Source organism: Argiope bruennichi, chromosome X2 (genome assembly GCF_947563725.1).
Source record: "Argiope bruennichi chromosome X2, qqArgBrue1.1, whole genome shotgun sequence".
NCBI classification, from domain to species: Eukaryota; Metazoa; Arthropoda; class Arachnida; order Araneae; family Araneidae; genus Argiope; species Argiope bruennichi.
In genome coordinates, this window is record NC_079163.1 from 109,006,842 (window position 1) to 109,028,763 (window position 21,922).

A 21,922-nucleotide genomic window follows, 5' to 3' on the forward strand; every position below is an offset into this window, starting at 1 on the left:
TGAAACAAAATTTTTGAAAATCAATGTCCAAAAATATTTAGATACTCGGAGATTTAAGTCCAAAATACCCATTGCGATGTACTGACATTTCTAGTATGAAAGAATTACAACGTCAAAGTAAATTTGCCGAATATTTGTATGTTCATGATTCATGACAATTAACAAGCTAATTTATAATATTTAAATAATTCGAACTGAGAATCTACAAATTCAAAACTTGTATAATTCACATTCTTTACTTTTAACCTTTTATTCTTAAAACCATCTCTCTATGGATTAGACTTCATCATCTAATGATGTTTTAAAATAGATCTCTATTCGAAACATTTTGAAAAGTTTTAAATTGTTTTCGTTCCCGTTATATCATCAATCGTCGCTGATTCACTTCATTATTTGTTTGGGGGGGGGGTATCTGCTGCAGATGAATCTCAAAGCACTTATTTCGAAAGGTTTGCTATTCTTCAACTCCTTTCATGAAGTATTCAGCGACTTTTCTGAATTCTAATTAGCTCCTTGATAAGGACATGCATTTGGTTGAATATAACTTTTCTGTTTTCAACTCATTTCCTTCCTCAAAATTAGGATGCTTATTTGCAAATGGTATTGCATTTACCAAGGAAACGATTGAATTAATAATGAGCGCTTCAGTTGTGTGTCTAATCGATTCAGTTCAAAGCATTAATTATTACATCAATGCATAAAATTTCTTTTTAATCATTACGATCAAACGGGTGAAAATAGAAAAAGGTTTAAATAATTAAATATAAAACATTTCTATATATATAATATATATGTTAATTAATGATTTATTTTTCAACGTACATCAAAGAAATTTTTAAAAAATATCATTAATGATTGTTTCAATACTTTATTGAAAAGAATTCCTGCGTTTGAATTTGCTTTCAATCAATTTTAAAAATTTACCAATGACCCTTTTTAGTGTTTGTCCTAAAATTGTATTTACATGACTTGTATTTACAAATCTCTGAGTATGAATTGTGTGTGGTTAATGAGGAATAAAAATGTATTCAGTTTCTTAACTATCATAATAGAAATACTGAAATTGCGGAACTTCTTTTTTTTTTTTCATTAAAGGTGAAATGCTAATAATTAACTTGCTAGTTCCTAGTTTCCTGTTTATAAAAGTTTTCACTTTTTTAGCTAAAAATGACCCATTTTGTTATTTGTTTTTTACTTCTCTTCACAAGTCACCATGTATATCCAGATCCCTATATAAGTCATAAAGCCCTCCTGGCAATAACTGGCATGCATTCCATTCCTTTAATTAGATTTTAAAGTCAAAGTGTCACCATTTTGCCACATTATTTTTTCAATGATTTATTTTTTGAACATAAATGAGGAATTTGAAAGTGATATCTATTTTTGCGGTATTTTTATTATGGTTTATACAACATTTAATAAATGTCTATAAAAAGGTTTTTAAATGATTTTCTACCAGAAAGCTGCTTTGGAAACAACCGTATTTTAGGTAGAACGTTGGATATTTTTACTAAATTAGCTTTTGCTTCTTCCTTTTTTAATTGTTCTAAAATGCTTCAAAGAAATGTGTTCCAAAATATACATTAAGTTTTGGGTAATCTACTTTTCAGTTAAAAATATTTACTTTACTGTCTGAAATCAATAGATTAAATGAAGAAAGATTTTCATTAATTGGTGGGTCTTCTGTTAGGGATATTATTGTAGGCAATGTAAAAATAATTGTATCTAATTAAAATGTAAATGTGAAACTTGATAAAAAAAAGCAAAGACTCCCTCCCCCGCTGATGTTTATCGTAACCTTATAAATAAATAGATATTTAGCTTTAACAGCATAATCCGAAGTCATGACAAATTCGGATCTAATCTAAATCAAATCTAAATTAAACTGGCAGGGAAAAACGTTCAAGATAAAGTTTTAAAATGCTTTAGCTTAAAAATTTTCTAATTTTCCTTAGCTTTAGAAATTTTCTAAAATATTCTACCATGTATTTGGGCTTTTGACATAGAGACAGATATCCATAAGCATAATAGATATTGCTATTGTAAATGAATGCATTACTTATAGTATAATATATGATGATAAAGAAGGTTAAAAATTTGAAGGCGACTTGCCACTGGAATCAGTCTAGGATAACCAGAATGCACATAACGAAATGAGATAAAAATGCATCACAAAATCCCTTATTTATATTCATGAAATGAAGCCCGGTAGCGTAGTAGTAGCGCTTCAACGCACAGGTCCGAGGTTCGATCCTCGGGCTGGGCAAGGTCGACTCAACCTTTGGGTTAATAAACTGAGGACCAAGCATGCTTGGGAACTAAACACTGGGGGTTCCGAGGTAAGCTGACCACCTAGACGGAACATATGCCTTGCACCCCAGGGCCCTCGGTCAAGAAAGCAGATATGGGCACTGTAAGCCTTGCTCACATGTTCTGTTGTGCCATTGAATTTAGTTATACCCATGAAATAAATCAAATTAAAGAAAAACAGGTAGAAAGAGAACATGCTTACTAGCGGAATAATATAATGAGATTCATTTTAAGGTATTTGTAAAAAGAAACTCTCATAACAGTATTGCATGGGATGAAAATCAAATCGGGCAATTCATTTGCGATATACAGGAAAATATATTTTAAAACGTAATGATAATTTTCGAATGCTAAAAAAGCACTTTATTAAAATTTAAAAAGCGTCAGCACAATTTAATTGTTATCTAAATTTTTAGGTACTGATAAATCTATCAAATATCATTCTTATGCAACGAAGTTAAGCGAACAAGTGTTAAATTCGATTCCTCTATTTCGTAAGTCAAAAGTCGTAATTAAGAAATCAGATGCTGTGCGGTACAGAGAAAATTCACTCTTCTTACCGAATGCTTAATTAGTGATTAATTGGCTGTTAATTTAGTACGGAGTAGAAGTGTAAACATTCAGTTTAACCAGTGAAGTCGAAAGAAAAAGGAACAGAATATTTACTCTTGAGCTTTGACGACTGTCGATGTCACATTTCGTGTTCCTACGGAAAGAAAAGCATCAAAATGTCTCTTGGTTTAAAAAGATGTATGCGTATCTTCAGGATTACGCCATTTAATTTGGGCATGAATAAATTGCGATCTATAATCTGTACAAGCATTCCATCATCAGTCTAAAATAATTATTTATATAAAGGAAATATGAGATTTTATAAATGACTGATGATTTACGAAATTCAATAAAGTTATGGTTACATTTTCTTTTTAAATATTGCATTCTCGATCAATATGCAAAAATTCCATAAGACTATTGTTAAATTTTCTTTTTAAATATTGGAAAAATTTCAAATAAATTTGAATAAATTTTATATTTTTGATTTATAGAATCACAACATAACTCTGACGAATTGGGGGAATGACGCGAGGACTGTGTCATGTTAAGTAAATTTATTTTAAGAAATTCCATTCGGACAGGCTTCAAAGCTTACCGTATCTGTCTGTGTTTTGCGTCTTAATAAAATGCGATTGAAAAAATATTAACAATAAGAAGTAAGAAAAAAAATGTCAAGCTTTACACAATCGTATTTATTAGAACTTGATCATTTTTTCGCGATTTCTCTTTTGATACTTCACTTCCACCCCACACACAGAACATGCATTCGTCTATATGAGATAGAAGATCAGTCGTCATCTTATCAGAGTGAAGTCATATTTAGTTATTGTTATACATGTTGACATTTATGCTGAAACTATTTCCTTTGAGATTAATATAACGTCTCAACTCGTGTTAGCATATTTTATATTTACATGACACTTAACAGGATGTACAAATGGCGGCTATACCCGTCCTATTTTTGGAGGTATATAGGGAAACGACGATTAGAGCCGTCGAGATTTTTCATGAAAAAACTGGGATAAAATGTGATCACTTTAATTTCTAAACATACGACTGACGCTCAATTTCAAATGCCAGTCATAAAGAATTGTAATAAAAGTATGTGTTTATGAGCACGACCGTCAAATTAAAAGTGTGCCGCAACGTGTTAATTGGCTGGTTTCAAGAATTTGTAATAAATAATTGTGTATGTCGATTCCTTCATTTTGGAAGCCTCAATTCAATAAACTTTATTGTTAATAGAATATCAGTTTATTCATTTTGAAAATTAAATTCTTCGCTTTGAAATGCCTTCTGTTAATTTATGTATTATCCAACTGTGTACGTTATTTTATTTTCGAGCTTTCATTATCACATATCATTTACTATAATAGAATTTGTATTAAAACGTATAGAGGAGAAAAATCTTAAATTAATTTATAAGAAAATGATGCATACTTAAAATAGAAAAATATTAAATGTTTTAAGCATTTCTTTCATTCATGTTGTTAAGGTCCAAGGCTAAAATGATTAAATTATTTTCAAAAATTCCGTTGTTTTCCATTATGGAGCTAGTTCCGAAGCTCCATTTTACAAGAATGTTTACAAAATATCTTTTAAGTTACAAAGTATTTCTAAATTAGATTTGCGAAATTAATTTTTCTCATGACAGTATCTTCTTGTTATAAAACAAGAATGCAAGAACAATTTTCTTTCAATTGATATTAATTGAAATTCCTTTAGGTCATTATTAAATACAGAAAATAAATATCTAAATTGTTTCCTAAAAAAGATAAAAGTTTCTTATTTCTTTCGCTGCAATGAACGAAAGATAATGAAATAAGATATGTAATTCTGAGTAAGAAATGCGATTAAATATGTTTTTTTAATTTTTGATTATGAGTAATTTTATTATATTTATGAAGTGTCACAGATAATTTGAGATGAAAAATTAATGTAATAATTGCAGAGAATCGCTCCCACTTTCCAGATGTTTAATTAATTTCGTTCTTAAATTATTTATTATTTTCGTTTTGAAAACACTTTCGAAAGAAAAAATCATTTCTAAATAATTTCCCAAAGATTTTGATTCTGTGTTTATGCTAGAAAGTGGTTTTTGTAAAACTTTATGTAAAATATCTGAGCATATTATAGCCAATACTGCTAATAAGGCTTTTCAGAGTGATGTTTAAACGTTTAATAAAGTTCACTAGCTTGCGAAATTATCTAAAAAGATGTTTCATAAGTGTGCGTAGCTGAATTAGTTTATTTTATTTTTCTTTCGAAGTAGATATTTGTATTGACTCGGTTTTAAGAGCTGTAACCGAGTTACTATTATTTTCCGAGCAAACCCCGAACTGAGCAACGTTACTTTTATTTTGATAGTGTAAGTTTTTCTTTTCTTTCACGGTGTAATTTAATAAAAATGTAATGCACTGTTAAATTTATTTTGACTTTTAGTGCTATTCAATTGTGTAGGATGATTTTCTCAAAACTTTTATGGTTTGTCTTAAAAACGCAAAAGACTTTATAAAATTAACTGTAGTTACTAGGGAAAATATAGACACCAGTGACCGTAATTCCTATATGCTCTTATTATTTATAAAATCACTAAATATTTTTCAATATTTATTTTTCCATATCTCCCTTTTTTAATTATCAGATCAACATGTCGTTAAAATGACATAAGATTATAGGGATTGTAGCAAGACATTATAAATTGAACAGTATTATAAGTGCAATACTGTAATGTTTGAGAAGGTGAGTTTATCGCTTCCTGCGACAAATATGATGCTAAGGTCTCATATGATTGAACAAAACTCTAAACTCAGAACTGGTCAAAATTATGTCTTTAACGCTTATTAAGAATCAATTGAAAAATGTTTTTGATTTGGTGAAAAAGAAATCAACCATGATGAAAGTAACTGCTTTCAAATACTGTAAAGAAACTTTAAAAAAAATGGTATCGCCAACAAAGAAGCAGGAAGTTATTGATTGAAAGAGGTTCTTGGCCAGATATTTGGATTTAGTTTGATATAATAACTAGATGATGAATCCTGGAAGAGAAATGGAATTTTTATTCTAAGGGGGGGGGGGCATTTCAAAAAATTGATAAGTCATTTTAGGGAATAAATAGAATGTGAAGACTGATATTTAAACTTGTACATGTTCGTTGAGTAGAATACCGTACCTACAAAATGAAAAAAATTTATAAAGTTTGCAGAATTGCAAAGTTATATTTATAAAGTTGCAAAGATGAATGACAATGGAATGGGGAATGTTTTTATGTGAAATCATTACTAAACATTACTCTCGTTGAAAAATGAAGTCTTCAAATAGCAGAAAAAAAATATTTAGATTGTTAGTTCTGGCATCTTTATCATCTTACAGCGATATAAAATTACAAGCTCTTCTCAAATAAAACTGCAAAAATAATTTTATCCTGATAAGTTAATCCATCTCAAATATTATATAATCATTTTAGAGAAAACGCTAAAAAGAGGAATTCTTGTCGGAAAGGAATCTATAGTTTAAGGAAATTTTGTTATTATTTTTCAAAGAAAAGAATAAATAAGAAAATATTTAAAGAAAAAAAATGTATTAAAAATGTTTTAAAAATGATAATATAACAAATGTTTTTCTTTGAAAATTTTTTGTAAAAAAAAAAAAAAAAAAAAAAAACTAAACTACCAATTTTTAACATTTTTATTGCCGACGCTAAGCTTCCAAAAATAATTAATTTTTAATTTTTAGTTACCTGAATAACAAAATGTTACATTTCTTGATGCAAAAAATCTATTCTTAAAGAAATCAGTTAAAGTGCACTATTGAAAAGGGAGAAGAAGAACCATTATAAATTCATATCACAGCTTTTTTATTTTCCATTATGAATCAATTTAAGAAATGTAATTATTGTCTGCTCAATGGTTTTACTATTTGCTTGGCGCAGCATAGCCACAATTGTCTCTTGCGTTAATAAATAGCGCAAACCAACCAACCTTGACAAATGCAGATCCAAATACTGAGCACAAGAGCACTGATAAACAGCCTTCTTTCATTGGTTTTCGGGACATGTTTTAAATTGAGATGATTATACAATAGTATTTATCTTGTATTTTCATTGATTAACTCGAATTAAGAATAGCAGACAAGTACTGTTTTTTACATCGCTTCAATTACAATAGCTAACTTTGGTATTTTCGAAGATAAAAATTCAGACAGAGGGAAAATATCTTGAACAAGAAAGCCGTAGAGAAATAAATATATAATCCCATAAATAATGATACTGGCTGAAGAGTTTTTACAATATAATACCATGAAAATAAATAAAGCACGGAGAACCTAAAATAAGTGGTTTCTGTTTTCCAATGGAAACTTTCATTCAGCGCATTAAAAATTGCGCTGTCTGCTGTCTTCTTTAGATAAGTTTTCGTCTTAAGGCCTGATTAGACATATTTAAAAAATAAAAAATACTTTCGAGAATAGTGAAATTTTTATTTCATTTCTTTTGGGGGAAGACAGCTTTCTTGTCCAAAGAAAAAAATCTTAATTCCATAAGAATTTTGAGAAATGGAATCAATTTATCGAAATGGCTTGAAAAGACACAACGATATATTTTGGGTACTTTTTGAGACGATTTTGTGAATATGACTGATTCGGAGATAAACTCAATAGTTTGTATTCAATGCATAAGGATATTTGTAAATATTTGTCTCTAATTGCTGAAATATTCATGCAATTATTCTGCTCTCCTGCAGTTGCTGACACAATTCGGAATTTGTGTTTTCGTTTGATTTGTTTTGAATTTGTGTTTTCTACATAGATAAGCAAGGTGCAGGTTGTAAAGATTTCCCGAGGTTAGAGAGTAATATTATGTTTTCATCACTCATAATCTATCAAAGCAAAATTTAAAGAAATGGCTCTAAAAATATGCAAAATGCATTCACATAAGGAGTGGGTCACCTAAATATTTACATTTGCATGATCTTAAAATCTTAATATTGCAGCGCTCACCTTTTAAATAATTTCGAACAATTATAAATCCCGAAATATAACACTGAAACATTAAATGGTTCAAAATAAAGAGAGAGACAAGAAAAAGAATGTAAGAACTATTTCAGTAAATGCTAATGTAATATATTAATCAAGGGAATCCTATTACAAATGCTTTTCTTCTGTCAAATTTTCGCTTCATTTGTTTGATAAGTATGTAATATGGTAATTTTGTTCTAAGAAGGATTAAGGCTTTAGTAAAGCGATTTCGTTAAGCATCGTCAATGAAATATGTTTAAATAAGAATCCTAAATGTATAATTGCACTTGTCTATTTTAAGATAAATAAAAAAATAAATAATAGCATTCTCTAGGCATATCGTTTCAAATAATTAAAAAAAAAAACATCTGAATAAGTTTATCAATTAATTATTAATACAACAAATTCAAATCAAAAGATTTTGTGGGCAGATTAAACCTTTTTCGAAATGCAAAGTATCGGGTATAGATTTAAATTTTATCATATTTTATTTCTTTCGGCACTTTCAGAATTACTTTTAACAATACATTATATGGAATGATGAAGTCATTCTCTTGACGCCCAGCGGCAAACATTAAAGAAACACTTGTTTGTTAGAATTGATAACACTTTCTGGATGCCTAAATATACTAAGAACTATTAATTTTTGGACCGTGGATGATCAGTCAAATTTCTATTGATAATTTGATATACTCATTGGAAGCTATTATAGGCACTTTCAAATGATTTACTTTAAAGCTAACTTGAGAAAGAAATAAGTTACCCACTTCAGAGGGCTCTAAAATGCGTTCTATCGGTCCAAATAAGATAACATTTGAACGACAGATTATTCAGATGATGCGCTTTACACTTATTAATTAAAAAATAAATTTAGTACAAAAATTCACCAATAGATGGTGCTGTAACAAAATGGCATTTATTTAGATATATTAAAAATGTGAAACATAATTTGCATTACAGCGCATATTATCATTTTTCTCTGGATAAAAGGAAGGCGGATTCTGCACGAACATTAGTTTCTTCTATGTTTGTCATGACTACGTTGCAAGAAAAAGCGCTACAGGTGAAATTGTTCTACCAACAAAACTCTGTTGCAGCTCTAAACGAATTTCGTCGCAAGAAGCAGATACGAAGGGATCCAATGTCTCCAGGTGCCCTACGCAAGATGATGCAGAAATTTGAAAAAACTGGGCAACTTGGCCTTCTTCCAGGTAGAGGACGAAAAAAAATCCCGTCTTCTAACGTCAAAAATATTGCGCCCCCACACGTTGAAGCCAGCAGTCACTCGCCGCATAATAGTGTGAGTTTGCTAGTTGTTTTCCGTGTTCTGGATATGCCGTATTTAACTGTATGAAAAATCGTACTGCAGATTTTGCATTTTTATCCATACAAAATCAAATCTGTGCACCTATTGCAGGACGGGGACTTACAGGTCCGTAAAACTTTTGCACTTCAATTCCTTGCTCGAATGGTGATTGACACAACTTGGCCATAGAACATTCGGTGGAGTGATGAGGCTCACTTTTGCCTCAATGGGCAAGCTAACACCCACAACTGTCCAATACAGAATTTCACAGAAACACGAGTTATCAACCGTCATTTCCCAATAGGATGGCCTTCTCCCTCGCCGGACAGCACCCTTTGCTACTTTTGTTTGTGGGGTTATTTGAAGGTCAATATCTACCGTCAAAGGCCATCGTATCTACCAGATCTGAAAGACAAAATTCGGCGCCGTATTCTTAATATTTCGGCAAACTTACTCTTGTCATCTATAGAAAATAAGATTCTCCGATTAGAGAATATTATTAAAATGAAGTAGGGCATATTGTGTTATTTTAATTTTACTTTATTTAACAATTATAAACCCTATTAAATGGTTTTATATGTATTGCCACGCCACCTAACGGTGAATTTTTGTACTATTTTTTATTTTTTAGTTAATGAATGTAAAGCGCATCATCTCAATAATCTGTAATTCAAATTTTATCTCATTTGGATCAATAGAACGCATTTTAGAACTCTCTAAAATGGGTAACTTATTTCTTGCTAACCCTGTATTTTGGCAATTGCAGGAAGAAAGCTGCTGTTTATTTCGTTTGATAAAATAAAGAATGCTAGCAAACTGTCCTAGGTAAGGTAATTTTAAATTTCGGTATCTACCTCTGTATAGAATTAAAGAAATCTTTTACAATGAGTTTCAAATCAAGAGGAATTCCCCATTCTGCACATGTAAGGGCTTATAGGAGGGTCTCATCTTTTGCATTATTACTCGATAAATTCTAGTGTCCTGTCTTCTTGAATGAAAACGACAACATTATCATAGGTTATTTAAGGAATATTATACTTTTCAGAAGTTTTCCCACTATTTATTTCCCTATTAACCACTGAAGAGGCAGCAAGTTGAAACGTAGAAGCATTATGATTTTGACACATTGTGAAACATTGCCCAGTTATCTTATTAAGCCGAAATTTAGCGTAAAAGTTACATTTGGGAAAGATTCAGAAATGAAGTTATATGCTTACTAAGCAAGGCGAGTAATTTGCAATTATGTTCGAATGAATGGGCTGTTTGATTAGATAAGTTGATTATTAACTACCTGCTCTACAAATTGAAAATGAAAACACTGATTAAAACTGATGAAGGTTAAAATAGGTAAAAAAAAAATATCTTTAAATGTTTCTTCTGCGTGATGAAATTGTTGGAGACAAATTTTTTTCAAAACCTGACTTCAAAACCTGCAACTTTTCTGACTTAAAGTACTATTATTTGACTATTTATTAATTTTATTTTGTTTATAGATATGTTAGAACAAAAGTTATGCCAATAAAATGAAAGTCTTTGTGACTTTCCTTGTGTTGAAGTGTTTTTTAAATGTAAATTTGATTTTTAAAGAGTTTTTGAAAAATAGTTATTTTCTTCTATACAACATATGTTTCATCTAAATAATTCATTCATTTTATAAACAAAAACATTTACGAAGCTTTATAAAAAGATTAAATTAAATATTTATTTGAAAATCGGAATTGTTGCTATAATCATTTTTTATTGCTTTAACATTAATGATATACAGATGAAATATGTTCAGATTAATAATGAAAATTAAGAAAATTTTACAATATTCGGTTTTATAATTAAAATCTGGAAAAAGCCTTTATATCTTATTCATCAATACAGCAACATTGTAATCTTTACTTAAATCATGTAATTATTAAAATTAAGATTCAGTTCAGTTTAGTTATATTAACGTCCCGTTTTAAAGCAACACTAGGGCTATTTTGAGACGAACCTTGTAATTTTGAACCGCGGTCAGAAGTAGAGGACGACACCTGAGCTGGCACCCCCCTCTTCCCACCACGCCCCACCAGAGGGAGGACGTTTGGCCAAGACGTTTAACGTGCACCTGTAACGAGCACGACGGTTCTTTGGTGGAATCGGATCTTGAACCTCAAATCCTTCGGTTCCGAAGCCGAGACCTTACCACCAGGCCACTGCGGCCCCTATTAAAATTAAGAAGAAGAATAACTAAAGGAGGACTTCAAAATCAGATAGAGGGACAAGAAAAAAATTTAATTCCTTGTCTTAAAATTTCTAGCTTAAAAATTATTCATATTAGCGAGATAGCTAATAGTAATTACTAATAATTTATAACATAATTAAATTAAAAAAGTTAATACATTAACTTTTTTTAATTAAAAATCATAGGAACTTTTCATCCCTTTCTTTCATTGTATTTTTTAAATAAAAAATGGAATTGTATAATTATTCAATGCGTTACTTATTTTATTTTGAAAACCATTATAAAAGTTTTATTCTTTCTTCTAATTGCCAATTCAGTTAATGAATAAAATGTGAAATGTCTTTCTTAAATTAAGAAAATAAAAATTTAAGGACAAAAGCCATCTTTTTCTTTGAAATATATAAAGTGATTAGAAAATATTTAAACATATCTTTTTACTGACAGTTTTGAATGAATATAACATATGAATTTTTTTCACTGAATCCTTGCATCATATGAAGAATATTAGAAGGAAGAAAGAAAAAAAAAATATACTAATTTTTTTCTGAATGTCAAACAAATATGAGGAAAAATTTTTGTATGTAAAGATTAATTCTTAATAATAGCGAGCTTCTTGGATTATCTTCGGTAATAGACAGCCTTTTTTCTCTTGACATCAAAAGACATTTTTGTGTAGCTGAATTTTTTGTCTACTAATTTAAAAGATTACGCTGTCATAAAATGCGACGCTTTTGCCATGATCATTAAACTGCTTTTGTACAGAAAAAATTTCATCAGAAAGGGATAGGTGAAAGGTTCAAGAGGAAAATCTATTCCGGCACAACCATTCGGGGATGATGTAAACCACAATAGCAAACCACTCAGCAGGAGTCGCAACAGAACTTGGCACCCTCATTCCTTCTAGACCATTAATATTTCAATACCTAGTAGATGGAGAACTGGCAGTCGGCCCAAGATCCCACCTATAAACTGAGGAATTTCGATCTAAATGTCAAAAGCTCCTGAGACTACACCAACCAAGGTGACCTTATTTTATTTCAATAAAATAGCTACACCAACCAAGGTATTTTATTTCAATAAAATACAGCGTATGTAGAATTGAAATAAATAAAAACACATTTACAAAGTTTTGAATTACATTAACATTATTCATTTAGTTCTAAATTGAATTGTTCAACAACGCGTTAACACAAGACATGACTCTAGATTCATGCATCAGATTTTAAGGTTGTCCTCTTTCGTAATTTTCACTTTCCTTTTTGCGTTATCTTATATTTTTAGACAAAAAAAAAACACTTAGGGGCAACTTTGCTTCTGCCGTATTTCAATAGATGGTTACAGTGGTAAGTCGAAATAAGCGTATAAAAATATCACACAGTAAGCTTGGACACCTGTCAACATAACGACAGCACCCCATTAATGAATTTGTGTGTTATTATAAATTTATTCTCGCTCTAGGATGTAAGTTTCGAGCCAAATTCTCGTCAATAGCGGAGAGCTCTGATTATTTGATTCCATGTGGAAAAAAATGCTGCTGAGTCTCACCGAATACTCACCATTACTTCCGGCGAGTCTAGTCTTAGTGAAAGAACATATTACGATTAGTTTCAACTCTTCAAATCGAATTTCACGGTATCAAGCTTATGATTTGTATTTACTGGGACTAGCTGGATGTGATATATTTTGAACAGTTGAAACTGATTGAAACCATCATAGGGGATCGTTACCGGACATGATTGATGCGTTTGAACAGAGCATTGAAGAAGAAACACTATGCTGCCTGCACATCTAATTAGGTTTTATTATTTATATGAATTATTTTGTTTGGACCATGTAGGACTGATTAGAATCATTTTAGGTTTCAGTAGATCAGTTAGTTTTAGCGGGACACCAACATGGTGTCATTGGACGGCATAGTGTTAATTGATATTCAAAAAAATCTAAACAAATTTAACAACAGCTCCTGCTTAAAATATGATTTTGCGCAGATATTCAAATTTTTTTATTTTTATAAAACCTGACGCAAATAGCCTAGAATTAAAACCAAAAAACACACTTTTCGGGAAAGATGAATCTAAATTTTGAAATATTGCCTTTTTTGTGGCAATATTTCAAGTTAATTATCTAAGTATAATTTCAGCTTTATATATGTCTGATATTGCATTTAAGTTTAATACAAAATCAATTACCTCTGTCGTTTGAAAACATTTAGCAAGTTAAACAAAGACTTATGTTTCTAAATAGAAATTAAACGGTAAGCTCTTTTTCATTGAAAAAAACCCGATTTCAGTTGTTAATTTTTTTTTAAATGAAAAAAGTAATAAAGTCGTATTCTCAAATTTTTGCTAAGTCTGTGTGACATTGATTTTATAAATTTTTAATTCTAATTTTTAACATTTAGCTTATAAACACGTACAGATTTGGTCCAAAAATTTCAATGCCAAAAAATGTAGAACTTATTTGCTTTGGGAATCGGATTGCGTTGATTTAGTCAATGATCTTATCTTGAAAAGGGATGTCATATTTTTAACTTTCATAAGGCTAATATGGAGGATCTCTCATTCGTGACCCAGTTATTTTGAAAGGTTGTCATCTATTTGTCCCGATAGCTAGTCAACTCTTTTTTGAATAAAGCATTCTCCTGACAGTTTGATGAGGAAATATGAAGACTGGATCCAAATTCGGGTATTATCCAGCATCTATGATTCAAAAGCAAGAGCTGTAAAATTATTTAATATGAGGAGTCTATTCATGTTTAATAATGAGAAGACCATTAATTTAAAATTTTGATAAGTCCTAATGTCTGTATCTATTTTAAATTTTAATTACAATCTCCGAGGTTTATTTCATATTAAAATATATTTCCGGTTGTTCCCACTTTCTTAATTTTTCTTAGATAATTTAAATGCTTATCATTTTTATTAAATTCGTTGAAGATCTTGATGATGAGAAACAATGCATCATAATAATTTAAAATAACAATTTTCAGCTACCATTTGGCCGAGGGATATTAGGGTTTGAGCTTTTTATCAATATTCCTCAACAGTCAGAATGAAATGGAGAGGGAAGAAATAGGCCATGAATTGACAAAAATGATGCTTAACTTATGAAACTTAAATTTCAGAAATTTATGTGTTCTCTTTGTAATTATTTGAAAAAATAATACAAACATGGTAAGTTCGATTCCTACACAAACATATAAATGTACAATATCCGAGTTCTATCATTTGTAATTGTAATAAAAGCCTTTATCCGATAAGAGCCACATTTTTAAAAGTTTAGTGTAGCTGAAGAAATTTTAAAGGCTAAACACAATTCTAAGCTCAGCTTTATTCAAGATTATAAATAATTATATGCATGTGAAATAATATTTTGAGAAGATGTCATTTTCTTACTATTTGCTATTTAATTTTCCTAAAACACGCCAAAAATGTTTTAATGAATTTCATTCTAAATTTTCCCCTTATATAGTGTTTATGATAACTGAAAATTTACAAAAATATGAAACTAAGAAAAACAATCTTAAGAATAAATGCTCGAATATGAGGAAAAGGATTGCAAATTATTTAGATAAAGCAGTTCAACCATCTTAAGCAGAAAACAGTTAACAAAAAATTGTACAAATTCCGACTATCTAAATATTTCTCTGAAATAACATAGAATATTTTTCAATGAAAAATATCACAGTGAAAATAAAAAATATTGACCCAAATACATTTTTAATGTTATAAAGCAAACAGCTTTTGTTTTGATGCATGGAATCAATCAAATTAATGGTTCACTATAATTAATGTCATGTTTTAATAAAGGAAGACGGGACTTTTCAACTTCTATATAATAGACATCACAAGCAACGAACGATTTCTTTCGGAATGTTCGATAAATAGTTATCATGCATGATATTCTCAGTTTTACCGCCTTTGCTAGCTATAATTTTCTTCTTTTAATTTGTCATAATACATCAAAGTATTGAGTCGACTTAACTCTTAAAAATGGGATATAAAATTTCCTGAATTATTACTTACCTAATTAAGTTCGTAAAAATAATTTATAACATGTAGTCACCAAATTTACAGCTCACCATTTAATCGGTGTAAGAGGGAAACTTCCTGAAAATTTAGAAAAAGAAATCAGTATTTGGCGTGCTCTTATTTTATTTAAATGCTGATTTCATGATAAAAAATATTTATCATTTTTATTGTATTATTATAGCTGTAAATGAAAACAACCGTGGTATCTACTTTCACAATAGACTGACAGCGTCTCAAATTCTCGGAACTGTATGGTAATGAGGCAGTTGTTTTCTCTTGTGTATTACCTTTTCAATTACTGTGCGGTTCTTGGAAAACGGTGTTTAAGCAAGTGTATAAGATCATCTAGAATTAATACATTTGCACAGATGGCACATTCCTTTGCTTCACTACTGTAAATTCTTTTTGATTTAAAACTACTGATAATACTTGCAGTTAATCCTACATCAAATAAATTTTATACATTTACTTCGCATTGCTCTTAACTCATTTGAATTTTTATGCTTAAAAATTAACAAAAACATTATTTGAATGTAATTTTTCATTCCGATTTAATTTGAATTAGAAGAAAGAAAATGTAATGTAAAGAATATTTGTATTTTAATTTCAAGCATTTTGAATCATTGGTAGATTTTAAAAGAAATAATATAAGGAACTTCATATTTAAATTTAAAAGCAGAGAATAGATGAGAAATATTTAAAGGTAAAATTGCAAACAAAAATAGAAAGGCAGCAATACTTAAAAGGAAACTTTTCTAAAAATGTAAGCCAAAAACATATATTTTAGCCCGTTTTCTTTTATATCTTGTATTGATAAGTATTTTTTGTTTCAGAATATAACATCTTACTTTACATTTATGCAAAGCTATCATTCAACAGAGGAGACTTAGGCATTATATTTTTTCAATGACATTTTAGATTTACTAATCGGGAAATTGTATATTTTTATTATTAAAATCATGATTTTTAAAATTCTTAATGATTCTTTTAGGGTTATTGGAATGGTGTACCAAAAACAGAAATTTTATACCCTCTGCCACCGCAAAAGCGAAGATGCAGAAGCTCTGCAGCAAGTAAAAGCTACATTGACGATGAGGAGGAAGAAGGCGATGAATAAGAGAAAAAATGCAATGGTTTGAATTCATATTAAATACAATTTACATTAGTTAGACTGTTGGATGATGAAATTATTAATGATTTGCTTCGATCATCTTCGATGTATGAATTGTTGAATAAAATTTCTCGAAAACTTCTCTTGCTTATTGTGAGTGATATATCTTTGAAGGACATTATACATTATTTATTACTTTCGGTCTACCGTTCACAGCTGAAAGTTTGTTTTTATCTAAAAGAAAAGTTGTAAATATTTCAATCATATCAATTTTCAAACTTTTTATGACGTACATGTATACATATAACATGAGCCATACCAGATATTTTGGAATAAAAATATGCAAAATCTTGAAAGGAAACTTCAAGTTTCAACATAAGAGAAATAAGGATACTGATAAAAAAAAAAGTGAAACGGTATACGGTAAAAATTAAGAAAGGCGGTAAATTATTTTAAATTTGAAAAAGAAAATTTTGTTTTCGCTTGTGATATATTTTCTAATTTGTTTTTCTTTAAAACTTCATTGGAAAGCACTGAATGCAGCTGGTTCTTGAGTTTTTCAATGCATATTTGTCAGAAATTAACATTTGTATAAACATGTTTTTGGAGCTTTCAAAATAATATTTTAAATTTCAAAAAAATTTAGGAACCTAAAAAATATTTGACGCGCATATTCTAATGATAAATTTTTAAAAAGTACTTAAGAAGTGAAGATGTTTTTGAAAGTAAGAAAGATGGAAAATTATTGAATCTTAAAAATTACAGTTTCAAAAAAGTAGAATTATAACTAGACTCATAAAAATGTATTTTGAATAATGAAATATTTTTCTTTAAGGTAGTTAGTAGATAATAAAGAAATCATTCGTTACACGTATAAATCTTGGTCAAAAATAAAGAGATGCTTGATTTAAATAAAAGAAAAGATGACAGTTTTTTTAATGACTAAGCAAAAGATATTTTCATTTCCAGAAAGATTCTTACTAAAAAATTATATATAACAATTTGAGCGAATGAAATTCCTGAAATCCAAATAAAAGCTATTATATCTAATTATATGAAAGGAAAAAAAAGCATAAATTATGAATGTATGCATGCCTTATTTTTATAAAAAAAATTAAGTTTAAACTGTTTTTGTTGTTAAATTGTTAGTCAACATATTCTGAATTAAAAAATACTTGCCAGATAACTTAACGACGTAATATCCGAGTTGGTTGAATGAATTCTTGTTTTTTTTTTATTTCAGAAAAAGAGTTAAACTCCGAAATGAAAAATACTTTTTTTCCCCTTTTCTTCAATATAAAATTTGATAATAGAGGCTACACATTTTTAACCGCATTTTTCAGATTTTTTTTTCAAAATTACAGAAACATTCTTTTAAGGTAAAGATTCTGATGAAGATAAACTTTGGAGAATATAAGAAAGAGTCAAATCTTAGAAATTTCTGAAATATGAGGAATCTTTAAAAAATTGAACACAGGTTCATAAAACCTGAACAATTTCCTAGCGCAGACAATAAAATAAAAATATTATTTATTTAATTAACAGTCCTTATTTGTTCACAAAATTTTGCGAATAACTTATTTTATTATTATTTATTTATTTACTATAAGAGGAAAAATATATAGCTGTTAAGGCAACACAATAATACCTTTTCCAAAATGTGCTTTTTATAGACTGCTATATTAAAAGAAATATAATCCGTGTATAAGTTAGTAATTATTATAATGATTTTGACAAAAAAATAAGTTTAGGAAAAATCATTATTTAAAAGTTAAAAGTTTTATTTTAAAGCTTAATTTTCAGTATTTTTCAATTACTTCCACATGATATCATTTCTTGAATTATTTGCAACAAAAGTTGATTTGAATTATAGAAATGTAAAATTTTAATAAATATTTTTCCAGCTATATCTGGGAAAAAAGCATGAAAATTCTTAATATATCAAGTTTGATATTTAAAAAATAACTAGAACTTTCAGACATAAATAGATATTAATTGTTATAGTGACTATATATGAAAGTATGTTCAAAAATTTCAACGTTCTATCTTGAATAGAAATAGAACCATGGGGAATTGAAAATTCTTGCAGCGACGAATATTAAAGTTCTAAGAAAAATGCAATTAAATTTTGGTAAGACATAAGGCAAAATCTAGTAAAGCTTTTAAAACTCTAAATTAAGTTATTAAAACTCTAATCTAAGTTATTTTTCCAACTTAAAAAATGAATAGAAACAACATTTAAACTCAATATGATTGAATATATTTTTCTTATTCAAATTATTATGTTTTCTCACAGTATCAATATCATTATTTGCGATATCAACAAATTTCTCCGGTTAAATGAAACTTAATATTTTCACAAAAATTTTAACCTAAAAAGCTTCTATAAACTAATAATGATAATAACAAAAATTTACATTAAAAATAAACAATTTTATATATAAATTCTTTTTATTTCTTCTCAGTTTTAATTGGATCTAACTAAGTTTGATTTTTTAATTACCGATTTTACACTTCACTGATTTTTTTATTCTTATCCGCAATACATTTATTCAAAATACATATAATCTGAAGTCTCACATGAGTATCTGAAGAAGGATGATTTTCAGAATCATTGCTTTCAATAATCTGCCGTCTCTTTAAAACCTTATTGTTTTTGTCATTCAAAAACATTTTGGTCCAGATATTTCCTTAACAGAAGAAAGAATAAGGAATAACAAAGCATTAAACAACAAACCTTTTAAGAATTAAAAAGACTTGGTATTACAACTTGATAGATACTTGGTATTACTTGGTAGATATTAGTCAGCTAGGAGTAAAAATTCAAAAATAACACAGAATATAAACAAACAAATTATTTGAATAATGGAAGATAACCATTTTATTTAACGTTCCTTTGGCTGCGAAATTTTGAGATTGATAACGCTCAGAAAACTTCAAAGGTTTAAGGATCTAAAAGGAAATCTAAAATTCTCAACCTTTCCAATCAAATAGGCCATCTAAAAATGCGAAGAAAGAAAAAAAAATGGTATCTTTGCCATTTTCAAGAATTTGTGTAGCCTTAATAGGTTAATAATATATAAAAAACATTTCTGATTTCTTATAAATATTAATGATGCAGCGCGAATAAAAGTGTGTCTGTGGAATGAAAGAAAAATTTATTTCCTACATATTACAGTTGCAGAACAAGGATGAACTATCTCACTTGTGCGCGTAACTAATGCAGGCATTAAACATAGTGCTTGAAAACAATTCATCAGCTATCTGCAGAAACAAACAAACAAACAAAATAAACTTTAAACGCAAAAATCATTAATTTTTAGAGAAAGTCGACACGTATGCTCATTTACACAAATTTCTAATGACATTTTTGCAATTTCATTGCGGAATCAAAACAGGTTTTATTAACCATATACATGATAAGGAATCAAATATCCATGGAATTCCTTTATAATTGAGAGCTTCTTCGAACTACTAAATGATACAATACTCAGTAACGAAATATAACATAGCGAGTAACATTTTAAAAATGATGCGCCTCCCAAATATAAGATATGCCTTTCCGTGTTAATTTATTTGATAAGATTTTTGTGTTTGGAAGAGATTTGCTAATGCACACTTGTTACAAATATGTAAATCTAACTTTTCAGCGATGACACTAACCGAGCAAGGAAAAGAACATAATACACTCCTGATAAGACATTTTTTTTTTTGCCAAGTTAATGTCATATCTGTAAAGTTATATTTACAGAGATACCTTCATTACCAACATTTGTTAAGAAATAAAGAGTCCTGCTTTCCTAGATAATTGAAAGAATAACATATTTACTCGGCTGCTAATATTTCTTTACCCCTTGACCTACGAATTTTCTTAACTTTCTAATTAGATGACACATCCTGTTTGGAACATTTTTTGTCATTTCAATTCCTAAAATAATATACGGCTTTTGAGATATAGAAGTGTTTTTAAATGCTTTTTGTATTTTAAATTACTTTATACTTTCACTTAATTGCAGATTTTAAATTAAAAATTCATTAATTTGATGAGCGAGTCAGACTCGTCATTGTATGCGAAGGGGTTAAAGGCTGCTACGGGTGAAAAACGGAGGCAGAAAGAAAATTGTATGCATCGATTGAATGTGAACTCAGAAATTTCCAATTCAAATGTTTCCAAAAATAACTGAATATCACCGTTCCACATATACTTCACTAATTTTAACTAGTGGACAGTATTCATTATTTGGTTCTGTATCGGCAAAGGAGAGGTTATAATAGCAGAACTTCGGAATATCTTACCCAAGGAGTTCTTGAATGTTTGGACTATTTAAGTATGTTGCGTAGGATTTTAATAGGCAAACGTTTTAGAAAGTTGCTCCTTTTTAAATCATCGAGTGTGACCGTCATACCCGTTAGAATTCTGAATTTGGATAATAAACCAAAAGTGTGGCCTACAAGCTGTTATTGCGGCAAGCGAAACGATAATGTATGTCATAACGTTCTTCAAAAAGTTTCTGAAGGTCAAATCTCCCGATGATCTCCGAACATTTTGAATGACTTAGTAAAGATCAGAAAAGAGCAATACGAAAATTATTTAAAACACTTCAGAACTTGTTTTTTACTTGTCACTCTGATGACGGCCGCTGTAATGTGACGCAACATAAAACTGATACAGCTAACCATCCGTCAATCAATTAACATCCAAGTTGTCTGCCTCTTAGAATCAAATAGGCCTATCAGTAGGGCCTATTTTTCTCCTATAGTGCTCGTTAAGAAGAAATTTGGATCGACACGATTCTGTGCTTATTACAGATATTTAAATGAATTTACGAGAAAAGATTCAAATTGACTGCAATTGGTTTGGATAGAAATCAGTAAAGCTAATGAGAAATTGTTAGAAATCTGAAATTTCTGTTTCATTTTCAAAATCTTTTTCGAAATTCATGTAACATATGCAGCTTTCAATATAGGGTTTTCGAGAGAGGGTATCTGCATTTCCTTGAGAGGTTTCTCTATTGTAGATATTTTCGAATTCATATTACTCACGTTTTTGAATCTAACGTTCCTTTCTTGCCTTCAGGTTCCTTAAAATTCAAAAGCTAATTCAAGCAAGCACGATGAGCTGGGAAGAAATTTCCAGCCATAAAGTAAAAGTCATATTTAAGTGTTTTATGTAATATTACTTTATATAAAATAAAATATTCTATGGAATTCAATATGATTAGTGTAGTCAGCAGTAGTGTATTTCAGTCCAAGCTCTTGCTGAACCAAACTATGACACATATTTCGTTTTCAATTATTTGCGACATTGTGGCTAATATTCTTCCATTTCTAGCATACATTGAGAATTTCTGTAATTCTTCTTAGCAAATAAAAAATATTACAGA

The 21,922-nt window shown here is 29.2% G+C and overlaps 1 protein-coding gene across 1 annotated transcript in view; it reads left to right on the forward strand.

Moving 5' to 3' along the window:
• Positions 1-16,598, forward strand: part of LOC129960344 (dopamine beta-hydroxylase-like) — a 148,599-nt gene extending 132,001 nt beyond the window's left edge. The window contains exon 12 of the mRNA XM_056073719.1: positions 16,419-16,598. Within this exon, the coding sequence (XP_055929694.1) occupies positions 16,419-16,544 (126 nt within the window). The 3' untranslated portion in view covers positions 16,545-16,598. The remainder of the gene's footprint in view (positions 1-16,418) is intronic.
• Positions 16,599-21,922: the final 5,324 nt, after the last annotated feature.